Source organism: Phyllobates terribilis, unplaced genomic scaffold (assembly GCF_046119375.1).
Source record: "Phyllobates terribilis strain yellow unplaced genomic scaffold, ASM4611937v1 Scaffold_3__8_contigs__length_932513732, whole genome shotgun sequence".
Taxonomy (NCBI): domain Eukaryota; kingdom Metazoa; phylum Chordata; class Amphibia; order Anura; family Dendrobatidae; genus Phyllobates; species Phyllobates terribilis.
Window position 1 is genome coordinate 536,600,987 of NW_027362763.1, and position 22,698 is coordinate 536,623,684.

The 22,698-nt window shown below is 40.2% G+C and overlaps 1 protein-coding gene across 2 annotated transcripts in view; it reads left to right on the top strand.

Annotated features, from left to right (window-relative positions):
* ARFGEF3 (ARFGEF family member 3) overlaps positions 1-21,586 on the top strand; it is a 95,872-nt gene extending 74,286 nt beyond the window's left edge. For both annotated transcript variants that reach the window (XM_073671327.1, XM_073671328.1), the window contains exons 26-34: positions 171-315; positions 1,124-1,252; positions 3,315-3,491; positions 5,408-5,522; positions 5,602-5,704; positions 5,786-5,917; positions 7,309-7,439; positions 13,710-14,916; positions 16,469-21,586. In XM_073671327.1, coding sequence (XP_073527428.1) covers positions 171-315; positions 1,124-1,252; positions 3,315-3,491; positions 5,408-5,522; positions 5,602-5,704; positions 5,786-5,917; positions 7,309-7,439; positions 13,710-14,916; positions 16,469-16,660 — 2,331 coding nt within the window. In that variant the 3' untranslated portion in view covers positions 16,661-21,586. The remainder of the gene's footprint in view (positions 1-170; positions 316-1,123; positions 1,253-3,314; positions 3,492-5,407; positions 5,523-5,601; positions 5,705-5,785; positions 5,918-7,308; positions 7,440-13,709; positions 14,917-16,468) is intronic.
* Positions 21,587-22,698: the final 1,112 nt, after the last annotated feature.

Consider the following 22,698-nt stretch of genomic DNA (forward strand, 5'->3'; position numbering starts at 1 on the left):
TAAACTGGACCCCAAAAAATGTGAAACTCTTTTCCATCATAATCCTGTGAAATGTATGCATGGCAGTTTTTTGGCATTTCTCTGCAGAACAGTTTCTGAATAGATATTTGCAGTACATATCTGTATACCAAGCAACCTTCTCATAAAATGATGCTTTATTTAATATACAGCTACTGGCTAAAATCTACAAGATGCCAATGAAACCAATCTTCTTGTGTGGGCGCCTGAACACTTTACCTCGCCGAGTTCAGGAAAGATCAGCAAGCAGCGAAGATGGTATTGATGCGGTGTTATCCGAGTTTGATGATGACACTGGTAGGTTTAGCATTATACTTTTCTAATACTCAAGAACCAGTACAGGAAACATTCTGTTCATCCATTTAGAGACTTTACCTCCTGCAGTGGCGATTCCGCAGTGATATTCACAGCAGTATATACCGCTGCAGCGATCACTGCGAAAAGGTGTAATATGTGTTTCTACTATATTTATTTTTTTTGTGTCCTTTTGCTGTGTATTTGCCATTGATTTTAGTGTAAGTACTCGCAAGATATGAGGCAGCCCGCCTATTCTAATAATATGGTCATCACTAATAGGCTATAAGCCAGACGCCGTGCACTACCTGTGTGTGACCCTCACCCTATACAAGCCTTTTTTTGTGCGCAATTTTAATACTGAGCGACCACTCCTTCCATGAGTAGTGGATGTGTGAGTGGTTGTTTCATCACTATTTTGCACTTGTGTTGCCTCTGATTTTATCAAGATAGTCCGCTGCATCCAGTAAGTGGATTAGTTTTCTGACCTGTGTTGTTAAATCCGGCTGCCTTTTTTCTGCTATGTTTTTGCCCTAAAGTATCTTAACAGAGTTGGCTTAGGGGGTCTAAGTTCATACGAGATCCCCAAATATAACACACAGTTTTCGGTCATTGTGCTAAATACTATCCGGTCCAAAGTTACACTGACTGCATGATAAACAGCATTAGCAAATGTGGCCATGGTGTTTCAGGGTTTCTCTTTCTTCCTGAAACTTTCCATAATTATAACATTTTTACTCCTTCATTCCCCACATGGAGACGCTGTATGTCCGGATAGTGAGTGTGGTCTGTCTGTTTTGCTTTACTTTAGGTCTTATTGATGTATGGATAAACCTTTTAGAACAACTTACGGCGGCTGTTTCGAATTGTCCTCGTCAGCATCAACCACCCACCCTGGATTTACTCTTTGAGTTATTGAGAGAAGTTGCCAAAGTGCCCGGTAAATGTATTACTATGCTAAAATAACCCTTAAGTACAGGGATACAAATAGATGGTGTAATAAGCCGCCATTCCTTCCTTTTATGCTGCCAGTAGAAGCAATAATTGATCTAGGTGAAATAAAGATCTCTAAAATAATTGTTATAGGCTACCATTTGAGTCTGTAAGCTACAGATGTGGGCCATGTTCACACTTTCAGCATTTGGTCAGTATTTTACATCAGTAAAGTTGTGCTCAAAAGTTTACATACCCCGGCAGAATTTTTCCTTTCTTGGCCTTGTTTCACAGAATATGAATGATAACAAAAAAACTTTTTCTCCACTCATGATTATTGGTTGGGTGAAGCCATTTATTGTCAAACTACTGTGTTTTCGCTTTTTACATCTTAATGACAACCAAAAACATCCAAATGACCCTGATCAAAAGTTCACATACCCCAGTTCTTAATACCGTGTATTGCCCCCTCTAACATCAATGACAGCTTGATGTCTTTTGTGGTAGTTGTAGATGAGGTTCTTTATTTCTCAGATGGTAAAGCTGCCCATTCTTCTTGGCAAAAAGCCTCCAGTTCTTGTAAATTTCTGGGCTGTCTAGCATGAACTGCGCGCTTGAGATCTCCCCAGAGTGGCTCAATGATATTGAGGTCAGGAGACTGAGATGGCCACTCCAGAACCTTCACTTTGTTCTGCTGTAGCCAATGACCGGTCGATTTGACAACGATTAAAAACACAAGGCCATGTTGGAAAGTCCAAGTACGTCCCATGCGCAGCTTCCGGGCTGATTTGCCTCCATCATTTGCTGATAATGTGCTGCATTCATCTTTCCTTCAATTTTTACCAAGTTTCCTGTGCCTTTGTAGCTCACACATCCCCAAAACATCAGCGATCCACCTCCGTGCTTTACAGTAGGAATGGTGTTCCTTTCATCATAGGCCTTGTTGACCTCTCTCCAAATGTAACATTTATGGTTGTGGCCAAAAAGTTATATTTTGGTTTCATCACTCCAAATTACCTTGTTCCAGAAGTTTTGAGGCTTGTCTCTGTGCTGTTTGACGTATTGTAGGTCAGACAGTTTGTGGCATTTGCACAGTAATGGCTTTCTTCTGGCGACTCGACCATGCAGCTCATTTTTCTTCAAGTGCCTCCTTATTGTGCATCTTGAAACAGCCACACTGCTAGTTTTCAGAGAGTCCTGAATTTCAGCTGATGTTATTTGTGGGTTTTTCTTTGCATCTCGAACAATTTCCCTGTCAGTTGTGGCCGAAATCTTTGTTGGTCTACCTGACCGTGGTTTGGTTTTTACAGAGCCCCTGATTTTCCATTTGTTAATCACAGTTTGAACGCTGCTGACTGGCCTTCTCAATTCCTTGGATATTTTTTGTATCCCTTACCTGTGTTATACAGTTGAACTACCTTTTCCCGTAGATCTGTTGATAATTCTTTTGATTTCCCCATGACTCACAATCCAGAAACGTCAGTGGCTGGATGAAAGATGCAAGAGTCTGTCTGGATCCCAGAAACTCACTCCGCTTTTATGCACACTCACTGATTACAAGCAAACAGGTCACAGGTGAGGATGTTACCTTTAGTAGCCATTCAAACCCATTTGTGTCAAATTCGGAGCATGTTATCAGGCCAAAATCACCAGGGTATGTGAACTTTTGATCAGGGTCATTTGGATGTTTTTGGTTGTCATTAAGATTTAAAAAGAGAAAACACAGTAGTTTGACAATAAATGGCTTCACCCAACCAATAACCATGAGTGGAGAAAAAGGTTTTTTGTTATCATTCATATTCTCTGAAACAAGACAAAGATAGGAAAAATTCAGCCAGCAGGTAAACCATTGTAAGTTGTCAAAAAAGTATGTTATTGGAAATTAGATTCTCAGAAAAGAGACTGCATTATTAGGATTTTTTAATTAATGATGTGAGAGGTATAAAAAAATTGAACCTTTAATGACATCTTATAATGTTATACTTGTTAATGTTTTTGCTTGTACGCCCCAGTGTCGGTTCTCTTTACGATGTGGTTGCTCTTGCTCACTGAGTCGTTTTGTCTTGCAGGCCCTGGCTTTGCCATCTATGCAGTTGTACACCTGCTATTACCGGTCATGTCCATGTGGCTGGCTCGCAGTCAGGGTGATCACGTTTATTGGGACGCCGCTTCTGCCAACTTCAAACACGCAATTGGCTTGTCTTGTGAACTAGTGGTTGAACACATTCAAAGCTTCATAAACTCAGGTACATTATTTCCTCATGGGAAAGTCTATCTCCATGTTACTGTGACAGGAATGGACAGATCACTGATGCAACCTGTGCCGCTGCACGTGGGCCCATATGGTCAGGCAGCCACTTCCACCTCCAAAGCAGGCGGCATTGTGCATTATGATGATAATATAATAAGAATAATTATTATGGTGAGCTCTTGGGCTGCACAGGTCCCATATATTGTTCTTGCACAAGATCCCTCATCTGTGTGTGTCCGCCAGTGGTATTGTAGACTTCAGTTTTCTGCATGTTTCTGTTTCACTCTTGCAGAAAAAAAACAATATATTAACACCTGATAAACCCTAGGGACCCCCTTCATTTCACAAATACTTGGCAATCGTTTTGTGCCTCAAACCACATTAAAAATGTTAGGTTGTTTTTTTTCTGCATCTTATTTTGGCACTGCCGTCCTGGAGCCAGGGCACATCTTTCCCTCATCCTAATGCGACCAAGTCTGCCTACCTTCACTGTCCACCAGCCGACCATCATGGCTTCCCAAGCCGAGAACAGTCATTGTCGGACTAGGCATTCTTGGTCTCGTATTGCAGACTACCGTATGGGGGAAGGATGATGCTGCAGCCACTTACCTTCTAGCCATAAAGGATTGTGAGGAGCGGCGGCTGTTCTCCCGGACACATATCCATTTCGTTATACACTTACAACAGATTTGATTGTAGTATGAGACACAACAAGATGAAAGAGAGAAAATGGAGTGTGTCCTGGTATATTTTTATTGGATGTTGTATAGAAGTTTCATATTTAATCTTTTCTTTTACTTTCTGTATCATTAAGGGTTACTTTTGACCGGCTTAGCAAGGAATTGCATTATCAGTTAATGCAATAATATAATTGTAATGTCTGAAAAGCTTCCATTATGAGCTAGAGTTATAAAAACAGGAACGGGGTAATCAAATTCCCAGTGCCTGTATTTGTTCCACGGAGCTCTCTGTTTGGCTATGATCACGTTATGGCGTACAGGATTCTGATGTCTGTGGTTCAACTGGAAATTTAAGAACTTCTGACGCTCAACTCTACCACAGAAATGATGTCTGATTACAGAGATCATCATATAGGTGTATTGTGGAAGTGATCATAACGCAGTTTTCTAATATATTCAAGCAATGGTTAAAGTGTATGCGCCGTTTTATTATTTTTTTTTCAATAAATTATTAGTACACATGAGAATAAAAAAACTGGGGAATAGATCTTATTAGAAAAATTTGCTTCTTTCTCCACCGGGACTGATCATCCAGTCTCAAAATTCTCAATTCAAGGGTTAAATCTGTCTTCAGTGAATACAGATTTTTCCATTACTGGGATAGATGATTGGCGCTCATAAGATTCTATAGAGAACTGTAACTTTTGTTTCAGGAGAACTTGCAGCAGAATGTTTGTCTCCTCTCATCTCCATAGAATTTTTAAAGCACCAACTGTCATCTCCTATCTCAGTATTGTGATAATCTGTCTCGACTTAACAGATTTTACAGATTTTAGTCATGAATTGAGAATGATCGATCAGTCCAGGAGAAGAAAGAAGCAGATTTCTCTGATAAGATATATTACAAGGTTACTTATTTTCATGTGTAATATTGATTTGGGGAAATAAAAGTTATAACAAAGCATACTTTATGCTTTAATCCCAACAGTTGAAATCACAAATAATCCCAAAATGCTAAATCTATTTTTAAGAGGTGTCAACCAAATGAACTAGCTGATTATACAACAAAGATATATGTAATACCATTGTGTTACAATGCCAGCCAAAGTATGCAGCGCATATGGTACCAACTACAGTGTGCACCATTATACAAGCCTCTGTGCCCCACCTTTACCATTACTTAACGGATTTCTGATCTACAAGGTTTAATTTTTTGGTTCTCTTCCTGCAGACATAGGATATGAAAATATGATTAACACAATGTTAAAAGAATTATTTAAGCTGCTTGTGTCATGTGTGGCTGAACCCACCGAAACCATCTCTCGAGTGGGCTGTTCCTGTATCAGGTAGGGATTACTTGATAGATCAGATATGGGAATCCTTGGTTTTTCTGTTTTCTAATCTGATCCCATCATTTCTTTTTAGATATGTATTGGTAACTGCAGGACCAGTCTTTACAGAGGAGATGTGGAGATTGGCTTGCTGTGCCTTGCAGGATGCTTTTTCTGCTACGTTAGAACCAATGAAGGTAAGACATAAGGGATGTTATAACCAAATGACACCGGTCTCGTCATTGCAAATACATGACTGAATATCTAATATCTCTTAGAATCTATTAGGCTATTTCCATAGCGGGTCAGAAAGTTTCTCTGGAGATGCCTGTGAAGTGAAGGTGGCAGCACCATCTTTATCCCCAAATGCAGAAGCTGAATACTGGAGAATCCGGGCCATGACACAACAGGTAAAACCCACAATCGATCCCTCTTGAGGTATACTGTTACTTTTTAGTCTTACTACCTTCAAGTGTCGACCCCAGCCAGGTTTCGCAGGTCCAGTATCTAGGTCAGTATTCTGTGATCGCTGCCTACATGACAACATCTGTGGCTTCTATGATTAGCTGAGCTGGTGCGATGTGTGTGCGTCAGTGATGTTGTCGCACCAGCCCAGCTAATCAAAAGAAGATCTCAGGATGACAGCAGCTAAGCGGCGATTTGTAGACCTCCCATCCAGCGGTCATGGAATACTGACCTGACTGCTTGACCAGAGTCCTGCGAATCGATTCTCCCATCTCTACCTACAACATAATGTTTTTCGCTGGCACGGACCATGTTCACTGGCTACTGGCCAGAAACTGAAAGATATATGTATGCAAGAAGTCAGTGTGCTTAACCGGGAATGAAAATTTAATAAAGTCTTTGGTCTAAATTTGATGTGGATGAGATGATTCATTTAAAGTGCCGCTCTCGCTCTCTTGATGGATACATAATAGATTTGTGATTACACCAGAATATCATGGAAATGAACAGACGTAAAATATTAGTGTGAGCAGCCGTAATCCACTCCTGAAGATCTTGGATATACACATTAAAATGCTTTATGTAACTCCCTAAAAGCTTGTGGAGAGAACGAAAAAGTGTAAAATGCCAGAAGTGGCTTAAAAAATAATTATATATTTTTTCCATTTTTCTTTCAGATTGAGTTCTTAAGGGGAATTTGTCAGCAGGCTTTTGCTATGTAAACTGAGAGCACTATGATGTAGGGACACACACCCTGATTCCAGTGATGTGTCATTTACTCTGGGTGCAGCAATTGTGATAGAATCAGACTTTTGTCTGCGGCCAATTTACCAGTTCTTTGAAACCTGCCCCACCTCGACCCACTTTGTCAAAAATGGTGTAAAAATGCTGAACACCGCACGATTTTGCACACTTCACGTCGCGCTAAAAAATTTGTGACTTTTTAAATGCCAGAAATGAAAAAGCCTTGAAAAATCACCCTCCGCGTATTGAAATAAACCTGTTAATCACTGGTGGGTGGCATGGTTTGACTAGGCTCAACGATATTTCTAGTCCTGTAGTCTTAATCTCCTGCTGATTAAAACACTGATTTTATTAAAACCTCAAAACTCAGCCCAGTAAGTGACATATCACTGGAATCAGGGTCTCTGTCCTTACATTATACTGCTGCCAGATTACATAACAAAATCCTGCTGACGGATTCAATTCACTGTACATATTTTGGTAGAATTATTTTCTTTTGTTGGTGGCTTACAGATTTGAAATATTCAGGATTTTTACTAAAGTTTTTGCTCCATTTGTTCAAGCAATACATTGAGGTAATTGTCATTGACAGGTGTTCATGTTAGATGCCCAGTGCTCACCAAAGACCCCAAACAATAAGGAAGGCTTTGAACATGCCCAGTCCTGTGTTCTTATTATTGAGCTGCCTCCAGATGAAAAGCCCAATGGACACACGCAGAAAAGGTAAGGCTGTGTAAAAGGTAGGCAGGTTAAAATCTAAACCTATCTGGAGTCCCAGGAGATGTGGTATAGCAGGTGTTGTCGTATTTATTCACTATTGTTCATTTTTCACCTAATACTAGCTAATAACAGAATAATTTTGCATAGCATATTCAGGATGCCATATATGCTAATTTGACTATAGTTTGTATGTCTTCTTGAAAGCCAGTCACCACAATATACAGAAGAGCCATTAGACTGACATACTTGAAAAGCCTTCACATTTGTATGATCAAACACTGACGTATTTAAAGGATTATTCCAATGTTCTTGTACTGGTAAAATTGCAAAGTGCTTGTAAAAATTAACAACTTTGCAATTTGCTTCTTATTAAAATTCTCATCGGTCCAGAAGAACGTAGAGATTTTTAATGTTACCCTAGGCAATAAGCAGTAAAAAGTATCGGCTACCAGTGAAGTTTAGCAGTGGTGGCTGATCATGAGCATGACTTACAAGCTCTTTCCAGTAGAACTTGTAAATACTGCTCTGGTCTTGCTGGCTTTAGTGCCAGTAGGCTCTTCCAATGCTGCTATATGAGACAGCTTTGCTCCTGCATCATCGAAGGAGCACACAGTTCAGGCCAGCAGCACAATGATGCCGCTGTCCGACGTGCCGATCAATCAGTAATACACAGTCCATCAGCAATAAGCGGTGCACACCTATCTCAGAAGATGCAACAACACTTTTATAGTCACATTTTTCCTATAAACATATTTTTTTTAATTAGTTGTTTTTTTGTTATGTAGCTCACTTGTTGGCTTTGCTGTGTAGACTGGTAAAGACAGAAGAGTCATCTCATTATCAACTCTCTGGTCCCTGGGAAAACAGCTGTACTCCATAACTGCCTGGAATAAATTGCATCCATTCATTTCAGCTGCCGCAAGGCATACACACCCCACTGTACAAACAATAGAGTAAGGAAGCGTGTCTGTCCACGATCACTGCTTCCTAGGGACGTTTTCAAAAATTAGATACCTAAAACATATAAAAATAGGACAAACATTTCTTTATACAGACATAAATTTGGTATATGAAAGTAAAATTAAATACATGACTTTCCCTTTAAAGAGGACTTTTCTCTAGTTTTAGCATGTTAAACTGACTATATCATGGAATAGAGGGTGCCGACGCAATCAAATGTTTTTATATTTTTTAATTTAGCATTTTAAAGTTTAGGAGATAACTTGGGATAACTTCAAGGGGGCGTTACCAGAGATTTGTCTTTTTTTTTTTTTTTCCCTTTCATACAGGTTGAAAAAGAACATGCCCCTAGATAACCTTAGAGCAGGCTTTCTCTGTGTGAGACTTGTAATGATAGAAGCCCCTGCTCAGTCCTGATCTCTGCAGCTACTGTGTAGAGTACATCAGAGCTGAGTGTGATTGATTACGAACAATTCCAGCTTTTATCTTAGAGCGGTCAGTGAGGAGAAAGTGGATTAAAGCAGATCTGACAGTATTGTAAAGTACAGCTGCAGTTGCAGATGTGTTTGTAATGACACAAATCAGCTCTACTCCCCCCTTCTCCCACATTGACTGCTGTGAGATGAAAGCTGAAAGTGTTTGAAATCACTCTGCTAGGTGCAGAGGCGAAGGCTGAGAGTAGGACCGCTTGTCATTACACCTCACAGGAGAAGGCTTGTTCTTCTGACCTTTTTGGGGCTTGTTTTTATTTTGTATGACTCCTCCTGCTTATGATTGGTCAACATTATGCAGGGGAAAAGAACTTGCCCCCCAAGAAGAAATTATGGAAACTTTACAAGCTAATATCTTTGCAACGGAGAGGAGACATTTAAAAATAAAAGCTATTTTTCATTCTGCTCCGCAGCCACTATTCCATGATGTGGTCAGTTTGATGTGCTAAAATTGGTGAAAGATCCTGCTTACTGATTATTATAGGGTTACCTAAATAATAAACTCCATGAAGGAGCTTCGCTGGACCTTTTTCTCCAGCTTCAAGTCACGACATGTTACATTGGCTAGATAGGAGCAGCTACATAAAGGTGCTTCTCCCAATTTTAGAATATCATCAAAAAGTTAATTTATTTCAGTTCTTCAATACAAAAAGTGAAACTCATATATTATATAGTCATTACAAACAGAGTGATCTATTTCAAGTGTTTATTTCTGTTAATGTTGATGATTATGGCTTACAGCCAATGAAAACACAAAAGTCATTATCTCAGTAAATTAGAATACTTTATAACAATAGCTTGAAAAATGTTTTTAAAATCCGACATGTTGGCCTACTGAAATGTATGTTCAGTAAATGCCCTCAATACTTGGTCGGGGCTCCTCATGCATCAATTACTGCATCAATGCGGCGTGGCATGGAGGCAATCAGCCTGTGGCACTGCTGAGGTGTTATGTAAGCCCAGGTTGCTTTGATAGCAGCCTTCAGCTCGTCTGCATTGTTGGGTCTGGTGTCTCTCATCTTCCTCTTGACAATACCCCATAGATTCTCTATTGGGTTAAGGCCAGACGAGTTTGCTGGTCGATCAAGCACAGTGATACTGTTGTTTTTAAACCAGGTATTGGTACTTTTGTCAGTGTGGACAGGGGCCAAGACCTGCTGGAGAATGAAATTTCCACCTCCAAAAAGCTTGTCGGCAGAGGGAAACATGAAGTGCACTAAAATTTCCTGGTAGACGGCTGCGCTGGCTTTGGTCTTGATAAAACACAGTGGCCCTACACCTGCAGATGACATGGCTCCCCAAACCATCACTGATTGTGGAAACTTCACACTAGACTTCAAGCAGCTTGGATTGTGGCCTCTCCACTCTTCCTCCAGACTCTGGGACCTTGATTTCCAAATGAAATGTAAAATTTACTCATATCTGAAAACACCACCTTGGACCACTGAGCAACAGTCCAGGTCTTTTTCTCCTTGGCCCAGGTAAGACACTTCTGGCGTTCTCTATTGGTCATGAGTGGCTTGACACAAGGAATGCGACACTTGTAGCCCATGTCCTGGATACGTCTGTGTGTGGTGGCTCTTGAAGTAATGACTCCAGCAGCAGTCCACTCCTTGTGAATCTCCCCCAAATTTTTGAATGGCCTTTTCTTAACAATCCTTTAAAGGCTGTGGTTATCCCGGTTGCTTGTGCACCTTTCCTACCACACTTTTTCCTACCACTCAACTTTCCTTTAATATGCTTGGATACAACACTCTGTGAACAGTCAGCTTCTTTACCAATGACCTTTTGTGGCTTACCCTCCTTGTGGAGTGTGTCAATGACTGCCTTCTGGGCATCTGTCAAGTCAGCAGTCTTCCTCATGATTGTGGAGCCTACTGAAACAGACTAAGGGACCATTTTAAACGCGTAGGAAGACTTTGCAGGTGTTTTAATTATTCTAATTTACTGAGATAATGACTTTTGTGTTTCCATTGGCTGTAAGCCATAATCATCAACATTATCAGAAATAAACACTTGAAATAGATCACTCTGTTTGTAATGACTCTATATAATATGAGTTTCACTTTTTGTATTGAGGAACTGAAATAAATGAACTTTTTGATGATATTCTAATTTTGTGAGAACCACCTGTATGTGATACTATTTTGACTACTTTGCATGTGCAAATGTGTCACATGCAGAACCCATAAGGGTATTTTTTGTTTTATATATATTCTTGCTCATATTAGTTGTTGTTTAAATAGCTGGTTATTTTTACTGTCCAAACATGTAGAAATATTCGAATGGCTTTGATCTGTTCTATTATTGTTCATGCACTTAAAGGTAGATCATGGATCCGTTGGCCATCCCTTAATACAAGTGTAACACTTTTGCACCCTGACTTTTTTTTATGATAGCAAGCAGGAGGTCAATGGACTGATCCTTGCAGAGGTTGTATATGAGTTTACCATCAACCTACCCAGACAGCACAAAATAGCTAGGGTGTAATTTTGATGCATTCTAAGAAATGAAATCTGTATCATTCATAAATTCTGTAATATGCTGTAATTTGTAAAGGCTTTTAATATCTGCAGCACTTTTCACCTTTTAAAGAGGACCTGTCACCACATCAAAAGTGGTCCAATTTCACTCCTATTTTGTTCCCGCTACTTCACTGAATATTCTATTTTGTATTTTTCTTCTTTTTATTTTACAGTACAGAGGTATGAGCCTTTTTAGTTAGTGCGAATTTTTATGGTCTTTACCATGGGGGTGTTTCTCACAGGATAGTAATGCGGAGTAGCCTAAAGTCATACTGCAGAGAATCCTGGGAGGACGCCCCCCACTCTCCATGGAAGAGACCATTAAAATCAGCACTAAATAAAAAGGCCATATCTCTGGGACACATGTTAAAAAGGAAAAAAGCAGAATACTCAGGGAAGCAGTAAAAATAAAATAAAAGGAAAAGCTGTTCTTTTTTTGCCCTGGCGACAAGTCCTATTTAAGCATGCTTTCTGAAAGACAATGGGGGACTTAACTTAGAAAATTCTATATAATTTTTTTTATGTGATCTGGAAATGTATAATTGACCCCTATTCTTTCCCCCGAGGCTAATATTTGTGATCAGACCCTGCTAACATTGCAAGCGGTCATGGCAGCTCAGTGTATAGATGGCGGCGGTTCTCTGCTGACCGATGTCTTTTGTGACGTGTATTGGTGTAATTCCTGCATGTACGGCTTCTAACTTTCTGCCTTTTTCTTTCCTGCCTATAACTTGCGCTGTGCTACTAAACAGAAAGCTGGGGTAAGATCTTTGTTGCTTGGCGCTATTGCATATTGAGGCTAACAGAAATGTCAGGTAGTGGTTACATGGAAATACAATTTTTGTGTAGTGTTCAAACTGTTAGATAAAATTGTAACAGAAGGAGGAGCAATTATTCCAATTAATAACTGTATGTTTAGAATTGCACTGTAACCAGAGGTTGGCCGTGTGTTAGAGATTTAAGGGGCTTTCCAATCATACAAACGTAAACATCTCCTTGTGGCATAAAATAGCAATACTCCTCTTCATCTATCCCGCACCACTCACGATCTGGCCCCCAGTGATCTCGGCTTCCCGGTCCCCCTTAACATACAGGAAATGCTGCTCTGCTAATAACTGGCTGAGGCGGGTCATTGCCGTAGTCAGCCATTGGCTGAGAGGCATTTCCTGCGGGTTGAGACGGTAGTACAGACCAATGAGGCTCAGCTCATTGGAGGTGCGAGGAGGAGGAACAATTTTTTTTTTTTTTTCTTTTTTCAGTCCACCAACTATTCCTTTAATGTAACAGATTACTAAAGTCTCTATCTCTATGTTCAAAGAATTAAAACACTTGTTTAATGGCAGAAGTATCATCCAAAACCATAACATTTGCACTTGATCACGTTACTTAGTTTTCTACCACTCTCCCATACTGTGTTGTCCAGGATGCTGTCACGATGGGGAATGTTTTGCAGGTCCTTACATTAAGGGCTGTGTTAGTTGTCCCTGGGCTCCTCCAGGTATTTCCCCATACATCCACATCTCAGAGTCCTACTAATGTGTGTTGCGGGCACAGTCCATATACCCTATTAGAGCGTATCAGTCATACAAAAGAACAAAGCTGATCTTTCTCAGCACTGTCATTAAAGACTGCCTAACAAATCTTTAAGGAAAAATAAACAGATTGTTTTTCTGCATGATTGAGTTATGTACACCAGTTCTAGACTTTCCCGCCAAGTATTGTCTATTTGTTCTCTTCCAGTACTGGTGGGTGTATTGGCATCTTGTCTGTACAATCCTATCTTTAAACTGCTTTTCTCCTGTTTTTCTCACACAGACTCTATTAAAGCATATACACTTTGTAGCTGGGGGGTTTCCCCTCTATCAGCCAGAAAAGATAGCCTCTGAGTGTCGGTGACTCCCACACCGGCCCATCCCTATATGGTTAGCTGTAATGATCTGATATTATAGTTGCCATACAGATGGCGATCAACTATTCACTATGCTGTGTTTGTTTGACTATGGGATGTCCTAGAGAGACAACCCCTTTAACAATCATGGGAAAAGATGTAGCACTGGAGACTACAGTCTTCGTGTCTTTGGATTGACTATACAGCCATACTGTGTTTTGAGAGATCTTGGGGTTAAACTATAAGGTAAAGCTGTTGCACTTACAATTTTCCTAACTACAAATAGTATACAATTGTAGTGGGAAACCATATAGAATGGTAAATGATCTATAATGTCTGCATTATTTAGTGCACATAATGCTAATGCGCGTTGTACTCTCCTAATGCCATTTCTCTGTCTTTCTTAAAGTATTCCATTTAGGACAATTGTAGTCAGTTTGCTTTCTCATCAAGTTCTGCTGCAAAACCTGTATGACATTCTGTTGGAGGAATTTGTAAAATGCCCTACGGTGACTGAAGATAAATCTGCTCCTCCCCCCGAAGCTAAAACGGTTGGATTTCTGAGATACATTTCAATGCAAAACCTGGCTGTTATTTTTGACCTCTTGTTGGACTCCTACAGGACGGCCAGGGAATTTGATGCACGGCCTGGCTTGAAATGCTTGCTCATGAAAGTTTCTGGCATTGGCGGGGCAGCAAATCTTTATCGCCAGTCGGCAATGAGCTTTAACATCTACTTTCAGGCTTTAATTTGTGCCTTGCTGACCAATCAAGACAACATAACTGCTGATGTTGTGAAGAAGATACTTTATGAAGAAGAGGAGCATAGTACAGATTCCTCCCAGCAGTGCTCATCAGAGGATGAAGACATATTCGAAGAAACTGCTCAAGTCAGCCCTCCAAGAGGGAAGGAAAAACGACAATGGCGGGCTCGAGTCCCATCGCTGAGTATTCAGCCGGTCAGTAATGCCGATTGGGCTTGGTTGGTTAAAAGGCTTCACAAACTGTGCATGGAACTTTGTAATAACTACATTCAGATGCATTTAGACCTCGAGAATAATGATGATCATCCAGGCATTAAGGGGGACCCTTTCTTCATCCTACCATCATTTCAGTCAGAAACCTCAACACCATCAACTGGAGGTCTCTCAGGAAAAGAAACCCCCTCTGAAGATGACCGATATCTGAATAAGGACCACCCTATCGATCTGCCACCAAGACGTTTTGCTGCATCAATGCCACAAAGTCCTAAGCTAGAGAAAAGAGATCAGGGCAGAAAGAAGGAATGGTGGGAGAACGCTGGCAACAAGATCTATACCATAGCTACCGATAAAACAATAGCGAAACTCATGACTGAATACAAAAAGAGAAAGCAACAGCATAACCTGACGACATTCGTTAAAGACACAAAATTGGACAAAAAGGTTGAAATGTTATCTTCCAGAGGGCAGGAATCGCCTATGCCACAAAGACCCCAACATCTGGTTGACCAAACTCAGATGAGACACTCTTTCAGTGCTGGCCCTGAGATACTGAGGCAGGAGAAGAGATCCCGCTCTGGATCCACTGTCAGCACGTTCAATATTTCAGCACGGGATGCTGAAGCACAGATACAGGTAATCCATCTTTAAGAGCCATTTTGCTAATTTGAAAATGCTGCAGTGAAGGGGTTTTCCAACCTTTATCATTGATAACACATCAGCTTATATACATGCCTCGACACGAATGTAACCAGCTGGAGAAGTAGATATATCACAGAAAGGAAGTTCCTGATAATATAGAAGAAGGGGTGGTAAATGCACAGCAGAAACAGGGTGCAAGAAAAACTTTTCTGATATCGAGAAAGTACTTTGGGTTTAGAGTTGGGCTTGAAGAAAACCCTTTTTCAGAATGAGAATCTGCTAATAGTAAGCCAATAGCTGTTGGTCTGGCTGCTAAATCCATTAGCAATCCGCTGTTATCAGCTGGTGGAGCTGCCGGTGGCTGCACATATTTCCTATATAAAACCAATAAAGAACAGAAGAACAGCTGCTTCAATTCTAAAACATGACCTCTTTATTTCATATGTATATAAAAAAAGGGGAGTTTAAAATCAGGAGAAGTAGCAAAGAAATCCCACAAAAGCAGGTACCAGATAATCTTAATATATAAAAAGTTGCAAGCAAAGGGTGTGCATAATACAGTATACAAAGCACAACTATGGAGCCAAAAAAGTAAAGACTAGTGTCAGTTAGGTAGGTCCAATAGCATCATATTCATAGAAAGAACTCACTATAGAGTATGTATACATAGTAATAAAGCCATATGGTGCAATGCCACGCAACAGATCAATACAGTAAAGCTATACAAAGTGGGAGAAGGATACCCCAACGTGTGTTTCACGTTTAGCTTCTTCGGGGGTACTCGAGACGCGTGTTGAGGTAATTGAAGCAGCTGTACTTCTGTCCTTTATTGGATTTATGCATTAATTGAAGTGCTGCGTATTGTAGGCCAGGCTCTACTATTGGATTCTACATTATTTTCTATAGCAGTTGCTGGAGAGGTAATTTTTGTATTACATACTGACCATTTAAATTAAGTAAATGACAATGTAACACTATCAGGCAGACAATAGATCACAATGGAAGGAGAAACCTTTTAGGATGTAAGCAATATTGAGTAACTGTTCATGATTATAATGATGATGCCCTCAACGAATACAACACATAGATGAGGAAAATACCTTTAATTCTAACACACATGGGCAGAGCTGTCTCACCATTTGTGGTTTTCAACCTCAATATATGTTAGTCCCTCAAAGTGGTCTTCAAAGATTACCACCTATGTAATAAAGGAGACAATTGTTACATTGCTGAGACTCCCACTGATTGTCAGAACAGGGGACTTACCGTATGTCTTCCGTATAATGGAGTGGCTGGTCGCGCATGCCATACTGCTCCATTCAAAGTCTGTGGCACTGGCAATGATGGCAAAATGCTGAGCTTGGCTATTATCTTCTATCAGGTATTCTCTCCACTCCCCCTACTTTTGTCCTTAGTCTTGTGGCCAGTGGAGAGCAAGGACTTGTACCGATGTAACCATCATCACCTATTTTGTTCATCCTCCTGTCAGTTGAAGGGCTCCTGTTTTCTTCTGCAGTACTTATATATGTATGCTTTTGTGTTTTAGGCATGGACCAACATGGTGTTGACTATTCTAAATCAATTCCAAATCCTGCCAGACCAGATGTTTGCTGCTCTGCAACCTGCAGTGTTCCCGTGCATCAGCCAGCTGACCTGCCATGTAAATGACATACGTGTGCGCCAGGCAGTCAGGGAATGGTTGGGTAGAGTCGGCAGAATTTATGACATAATTTTATAAGTTCATTGTATGGTGCCGCTATCATTTTTACATATGAAATTGCTATTTCAGAATTTATTCTAATTAAGGTTTATTACGTTTTGTAAATAGAGTACATCATGGATATTTCCAGTTCTGGAATATTTTGCCTATCCTGCTATACATTTATAACTCTGTCTTGTCCATTTCTTAGAGTCTAATAATTGTTTCATTCTCTGTATGTATGTAGCCATGTGTTCTACTCCAGGATACTACGATATTGGTATGACTAACGCTAAACACGATACATAGGAACTCCTTAGCACTGGATCCACTGAGCCAGTCTACCTATCCCGGTAGCCCAATAGCCAAAACTCTGCTCTTAATTGCTGAACGCTGCCGTGCCAGGCTGGCATTTGGCTAGTAAATTGGCTGCATTAGCTGCTTTATATGCCAGTAGGACAATGTATTTAGCTGTACAAGAGGCCTCATAATATTCAATAAATGCAGCAAGATATATAATTTTCTAATTTATTTAAAGAGGCGATAAACTTTGGTCTTAAACTTTACTCCGCAAACAAACAGAAGTAAGACTTAAAAGGGTTTTCAGTTTTGGAAAACCCTCTCCGCCAGGTGCAGTGGGAAAAATTGTTCATTCCGCGTTTTCCCCATGTCCAGTGCGAAGTCTTCATTGCTGCTCCTGGGGTCTTATATCGTCTGCAGCATTGTTGTCACGTTGACAGCACTGCAGCCAATAACAAAGCTCAACGGCTCAGCCCAAGTTGATTGCATGAGCCTCCGAGCCCACTAATTGTAGCGCTGTCAATGTGGCGTCAGAGCTGCAGGCAATAACAGAATGAAAATACAAAAGAGAAAAAATACTTCTCAGCTCTCATGAAGTATATTGTAGCCCTGGGATCTTTCAGTCGAGGTAGGGATGCACGGAAGGAAAAAATCCCAGCAGGAGGGTGGATGAGGCACAAGAGCAATAAGAAAAATCCAGCAATCCCAAAGGAAAAAATAGATTACATTTTAAAACTTCACATTTAATGAAAGTCGATTAGAAACATACTGAAGGGAAATTGGAAAAAGGGACATAAAAAATTCTGGAAGGGATAACGCGTTTGGAACCAGCATGGTTCTTACTCATATCCTTCAGTATGTTTTTAATCAAGTTTCATGAAATGTGTAGTTTTAAAACGTAATATTTTTCCTTTGGGATTGCTGGATTTTTCCTATTGCTTTTGAGACCATAACAAACACCAGGAGCAGCGAAGGAAACTCTTTGCTGGACCCATGAGGGATTGTATATAACAGTTTGTTTTTCTTTTAAAGCAGTTGGGGGGGACAGGGATTTTCCAAAACCAGAAAACCCTTTAAGTGCATTTGGACCATTATTTTTCCTGTCTCCCATGAATGTCATCAGAACAAAAACTTTCAATTGTTTGATAATGTGCCTACATACAATCTCATTTGGGGAGAAAAAAAGTGTTTTTCCCCAAGTTACTGTTGCCAGAGCTGCAGTCAGATGATAGCAGGCAACCAGTAGAGAAAAACGGAACGCGCTGCAAACCATGCGGCTTCTCTGTAGCTTTTTTTTTGGGAGTGCACTTTTACAAGTTTTCGTTGTTTTGTTTTAATCATAAGATAGCAGGTTGCAGGTACGTAGTTTTTGTTTCAGAAATTTTTCTGTAAGCAAAAAAACTGCTGAAAAAAGGTGAACAGAGAAAAACTAAGTAAAATAATGACAGAATGTGTGTTTTACTTCAGGAAGACAAATCCTCACTGCTTCTAATAACCCTAGCAGTCAGTGGCTGGAGGGAGACATTGCTTTGTATTAGGTCTCATTCTGACGTCGGTGATTTTTCTGTTATGCAGTAAATGGACCCATTTTCATCAGTGCTTAGCTGAGTGTCCGTTTTTATAATCCGTTTTATCTGTTGTTTTTTGCATACGAGAAGGTTTCTCGAACTTCCCCTATTGAAGAAACCTGAAAATCAGAACTACAGCCCCTAGAGTACACGTGTCAAACTCCGGCCCGTGGGCCAAATCTGGCCCTCACGGTGGTTATATTTGGCCCTCGACACCAGAACCACAACCCCTATGCGGGGTCATTATTCTGTATGGAGGACTATGTGGGGCCCATTATTCTGTATGGAGGACTATGTGGGGACCATTATTCTGTATGGAGGACTATGCGGGGTCATTATTCTGTATGGAGGACTATGTAGGGCCCATTATTCTGTATGGAGGTCTATGGGGGCCCATTATACTGTATGGAAAGCTATGTGGGGCCATTATTATGTACGGAGGACTATGTGGGTTGTCCATTATTCTGTATGGAGGACTTTGTGTGGTCATTATACTGTATACTGGTTGGCCCATGATTTTCGTCCAAGTTTTTATTTTGCCCCTCTGTGTGTTGGAGTTTGACATCTCTGCCTTAGAGGGAATCTGTGACCAGATTTTTGTTACTCCATCTAAGGGAAGTGAGCACCTCCCTTCTCTACCCTCATCTCCTAAAGAAATACACTTATGATTCACCAGTCTGGCAGCTTTCACAACATGTCTCTGAATCTATGCTCTCACTGTCCAGAGCTGTGTGCTTGTTCTGTTGCCCTGTTATTTCTAGATGTAAATCTAGGGATAACAACAGTGTAGACTCGACTCAGAAAAAAACACTGAGATCTGATTGTGTTATAATATAACTTGTGCTGGGCTTTACAGTTCTACTAATACTACAATATTACTATTCAACAGAACTGTCACTCAAGGAGGAGGGCCCACCCTGCGAGAACCCAGGAAGTAAGGAAGCTAGAGAGATTTCATTGCTCTGAACTGCTCCAGAGTCAACTTGAGAATACCCCCTTAAGCAGATGCTTTGACCCACTGGGCATCAGAGGCCAATTGTATTCTGCTTTTCTCAAGCTGAAGGTGCAGTAGTTCGGGGGCCTGTTATGACTGGTCCTGCTGTCAGTTCTCCATGATAACCAATTACCTAGTTGGATATCGGCTTCTGTTAAGCTCAGAATATCATGCTGTAAATAGCTACTATGAGAATTATTCCTCTATAGCATGATCACTACTTTAGAAACAATGGCATAGAGCTCTTTTACAGAGCGCCAATGGAGTATTTGGAGCATGTGCTAAGAGTGGAAATGGGAGTAAATATTTTTGTAAATGGCAATTTTTCCCTGTATTGTGTGTTTTATGCTCAGTCACCAAAGAGTGCTGGCTCACTTTAGACTGTGCTGTTGGTTTGTCTTTTTTTCATGTAATTTTTTATTTAACCCTAAAGTGAATCTATGAAAATACAGTTATTGTCCTATTTAAGAACTATACTACCCTGGATCCTAAAATGCAAAGTAATCGAGAATACTTCATAGCACTTGCTCAGGCACCTGTCATTTATATGGATGTACAGTGTCTAACTTAGCAATTTTGTATAGGGATTACTGGATGGTCCCATTCTGCAGGAGCTGAAGGTATCATACAATGGAAAAAATAGGTCAGGAGAAACCCCAAAGTCTCAGCAGCTCAGAACACCCAATAAGTATATTAGTATTAGGCTAGAATCACACGAGCTTATGTTTTTTCATCCGAGAGAATCTGGCCGATTATGTTAATCACCTTCTCATCAAACTGATCAGAGTATGATCATAATGTGATCTGATTCTCTCAGATGAGGAGAAAATGGAGAAAGATTGTGTCAATCTGTGGAAATCGAACTGCACTCAGATATCATCCGAGTGCAGTCGGATGGTTTACACAGACTCATTGACTTGCATGGCTGAGTGCAATTCGAATATCGAAACTTTGATTTTTTTTTTTTTTTTTTCATCCGACCGGGTCTGTCCGAGGAAAAAAATCAGACATCTGCACAGCCCCATAGATAACAGTGCCAATGTTTTGTTGGATCACACTGGGACTGAAAATACGCTTATCTGCACCTGCCCTTAGTGTTTACTCATGACATACATTAACCACTGTAATCTGTTTACTACTGGTTATTCATGCCCTTTATAAAAAAAAAAGTGTTGATTCTCTCCCCAAATCTTGGATCTCCGACGGCCAACTAGGGGGCGTCCATTCATTTTTCATCCATCATTACTACACAATTGTGCATTGAAGTGATTTTAATGTTTCACTCTACATTTACTATACCATCACTGACCAATCAGTAAAGTAGATGTTTCTTGTTGTGATTCTCCAAATATTTGCTGGTCTTTTTTAAAGATTTTCAGAAGGAAAAATGTAAGATTTTTTTTTTTTCTCTTTGTAAGATCCTTCCAATTCTAAGGTTCATCCCGGTAATTGTCCTTGTGCCAGGTACAGCCATTTTTTATCCTTTTAGTGTCTGCAGAGCTGTCTATAAGGTTGAGCAATGATTTTTTTTTGTTTTATTCTTTGCTTTGCATGCTGTTCTAATAAAATAATCATGTTATTTTTACTTAAAGGGGTTGTCCGATTTTATAGAAAAAGTTCTCTTTTAGGTATGGATGCTCTTAAAATAAAAACTGATGGCATACTCGCCTTCCAGTGGCCCTGCGGATCCAGCGCAGGCCGCTCTGAAGGTCTGTGTCTGCTCCGGAGGCGATGCCTGCTCTATTCAGAAGTCAGAGGACCGCTGCAGCCTGTGATTGTTTGCAGCAGTCAGGTGACTCTGAGCAGACCTCCAGAGCTGGGGGCCGCTACAAGGTCAGTATGCCACCATTTTTGTTTAATCCCATATATGCCTGAAGATAAATTTTTCTATATATGACAACTTTTTAAATGTCTTTACTTGAATATTAATTCATTTATTTTCACGTCTTTTGTCACTGTAATGCTGTTCATGGTGTAAATGCTCTGCAAATTGTATCTTTCTGTATATTTTGTTCAGAAATATATAAAAATTAAATAATTTAATATCTAATTAATTTAAATTAATCCTATTTGTCTTGTACAATAAAATACATTGACACCAAATGTTTCTTGTGGCTTTTCTTGCAATTGTCAGCAGGTCTACACTGTGTTCCAAATTATTATGCAAATAATATTTTCTCAGATTTTCCCAAATTACCTATATGAATTGCAGTCATTGTAATTTTCCTGTCAAATAACTATTAGAGTACAATTGAAAGGTTTTTTGTACAAACTGCCTATGATAACAGTATATTTTTAAAAAAATAAAAAATTCAAACTGCACTCAAAGTGCATGTTCCAAATTATTATGCACAGCAGAGTTTTCAACCTTTTCATTTTAATAAAGAACAGAAAAATGGTCATTTTTGAAATTATAAGCATTAGCAGGTTATTACAAACTGAAATCAAACAGTTTTCAACTCAAAACTTTATTCTAGGTGATGTTACATTTGCACATAGGACCCCTTGTTCGAAAGGAGCTTCTGAACTCTCTCGTCCATTGAATTTGTCAGGTTTTGGATGGTTTCTGTTTTAATTGTTTTGCATGAGGACAGAATACCCTCCCAGAGCTGTTGCTTAGATGTGAACTGCCTCCCGCCATCATAGACACTCCTTTTGATGATACTCCAGAGGTTCTGAATGGGGTTGAGGTCAGGGGAGCATGGGTGCCACACCATATGTTTGTCCCCTTTTATGCCCACAGCAGCCAGAGATGCAGATGTGTTATGTGCAGCATGAGACGGGGCTGAGCTGGCAGAGATGATTCCTGTGCAGAACATGTAGGTAATTAGCAACTACTGCCTGTTAGTTCCTAGCCCAATACACAAAATTAAAAGTACTGGCTAATCCCTTTTAATATCTGATAGGTGCTGGTTTCATGTTTAGGACTCCCACCTATCAGGAGGATAGAGCTCCTTTTTTGCACCGTTTGAAATCAAGAAAGGAAGAGAGCATACTTATCACTCTCTATTGTAGTATGAGAGATGCTGAAAAGCTTTGCTTCTCCCACAAGTACAATGAATGTAGCAGCACTCACACATGGCCATTTCTCCATCTCATCTACGCCTTTCCCTGCTACATCCCTAGCAGTCAGGACATCCCTATTGTGCCAAAATATGGGGATTGCAGAGATGGAAACACCGCCCGATAGCAGGGACGGGAATAATGGTTCACTG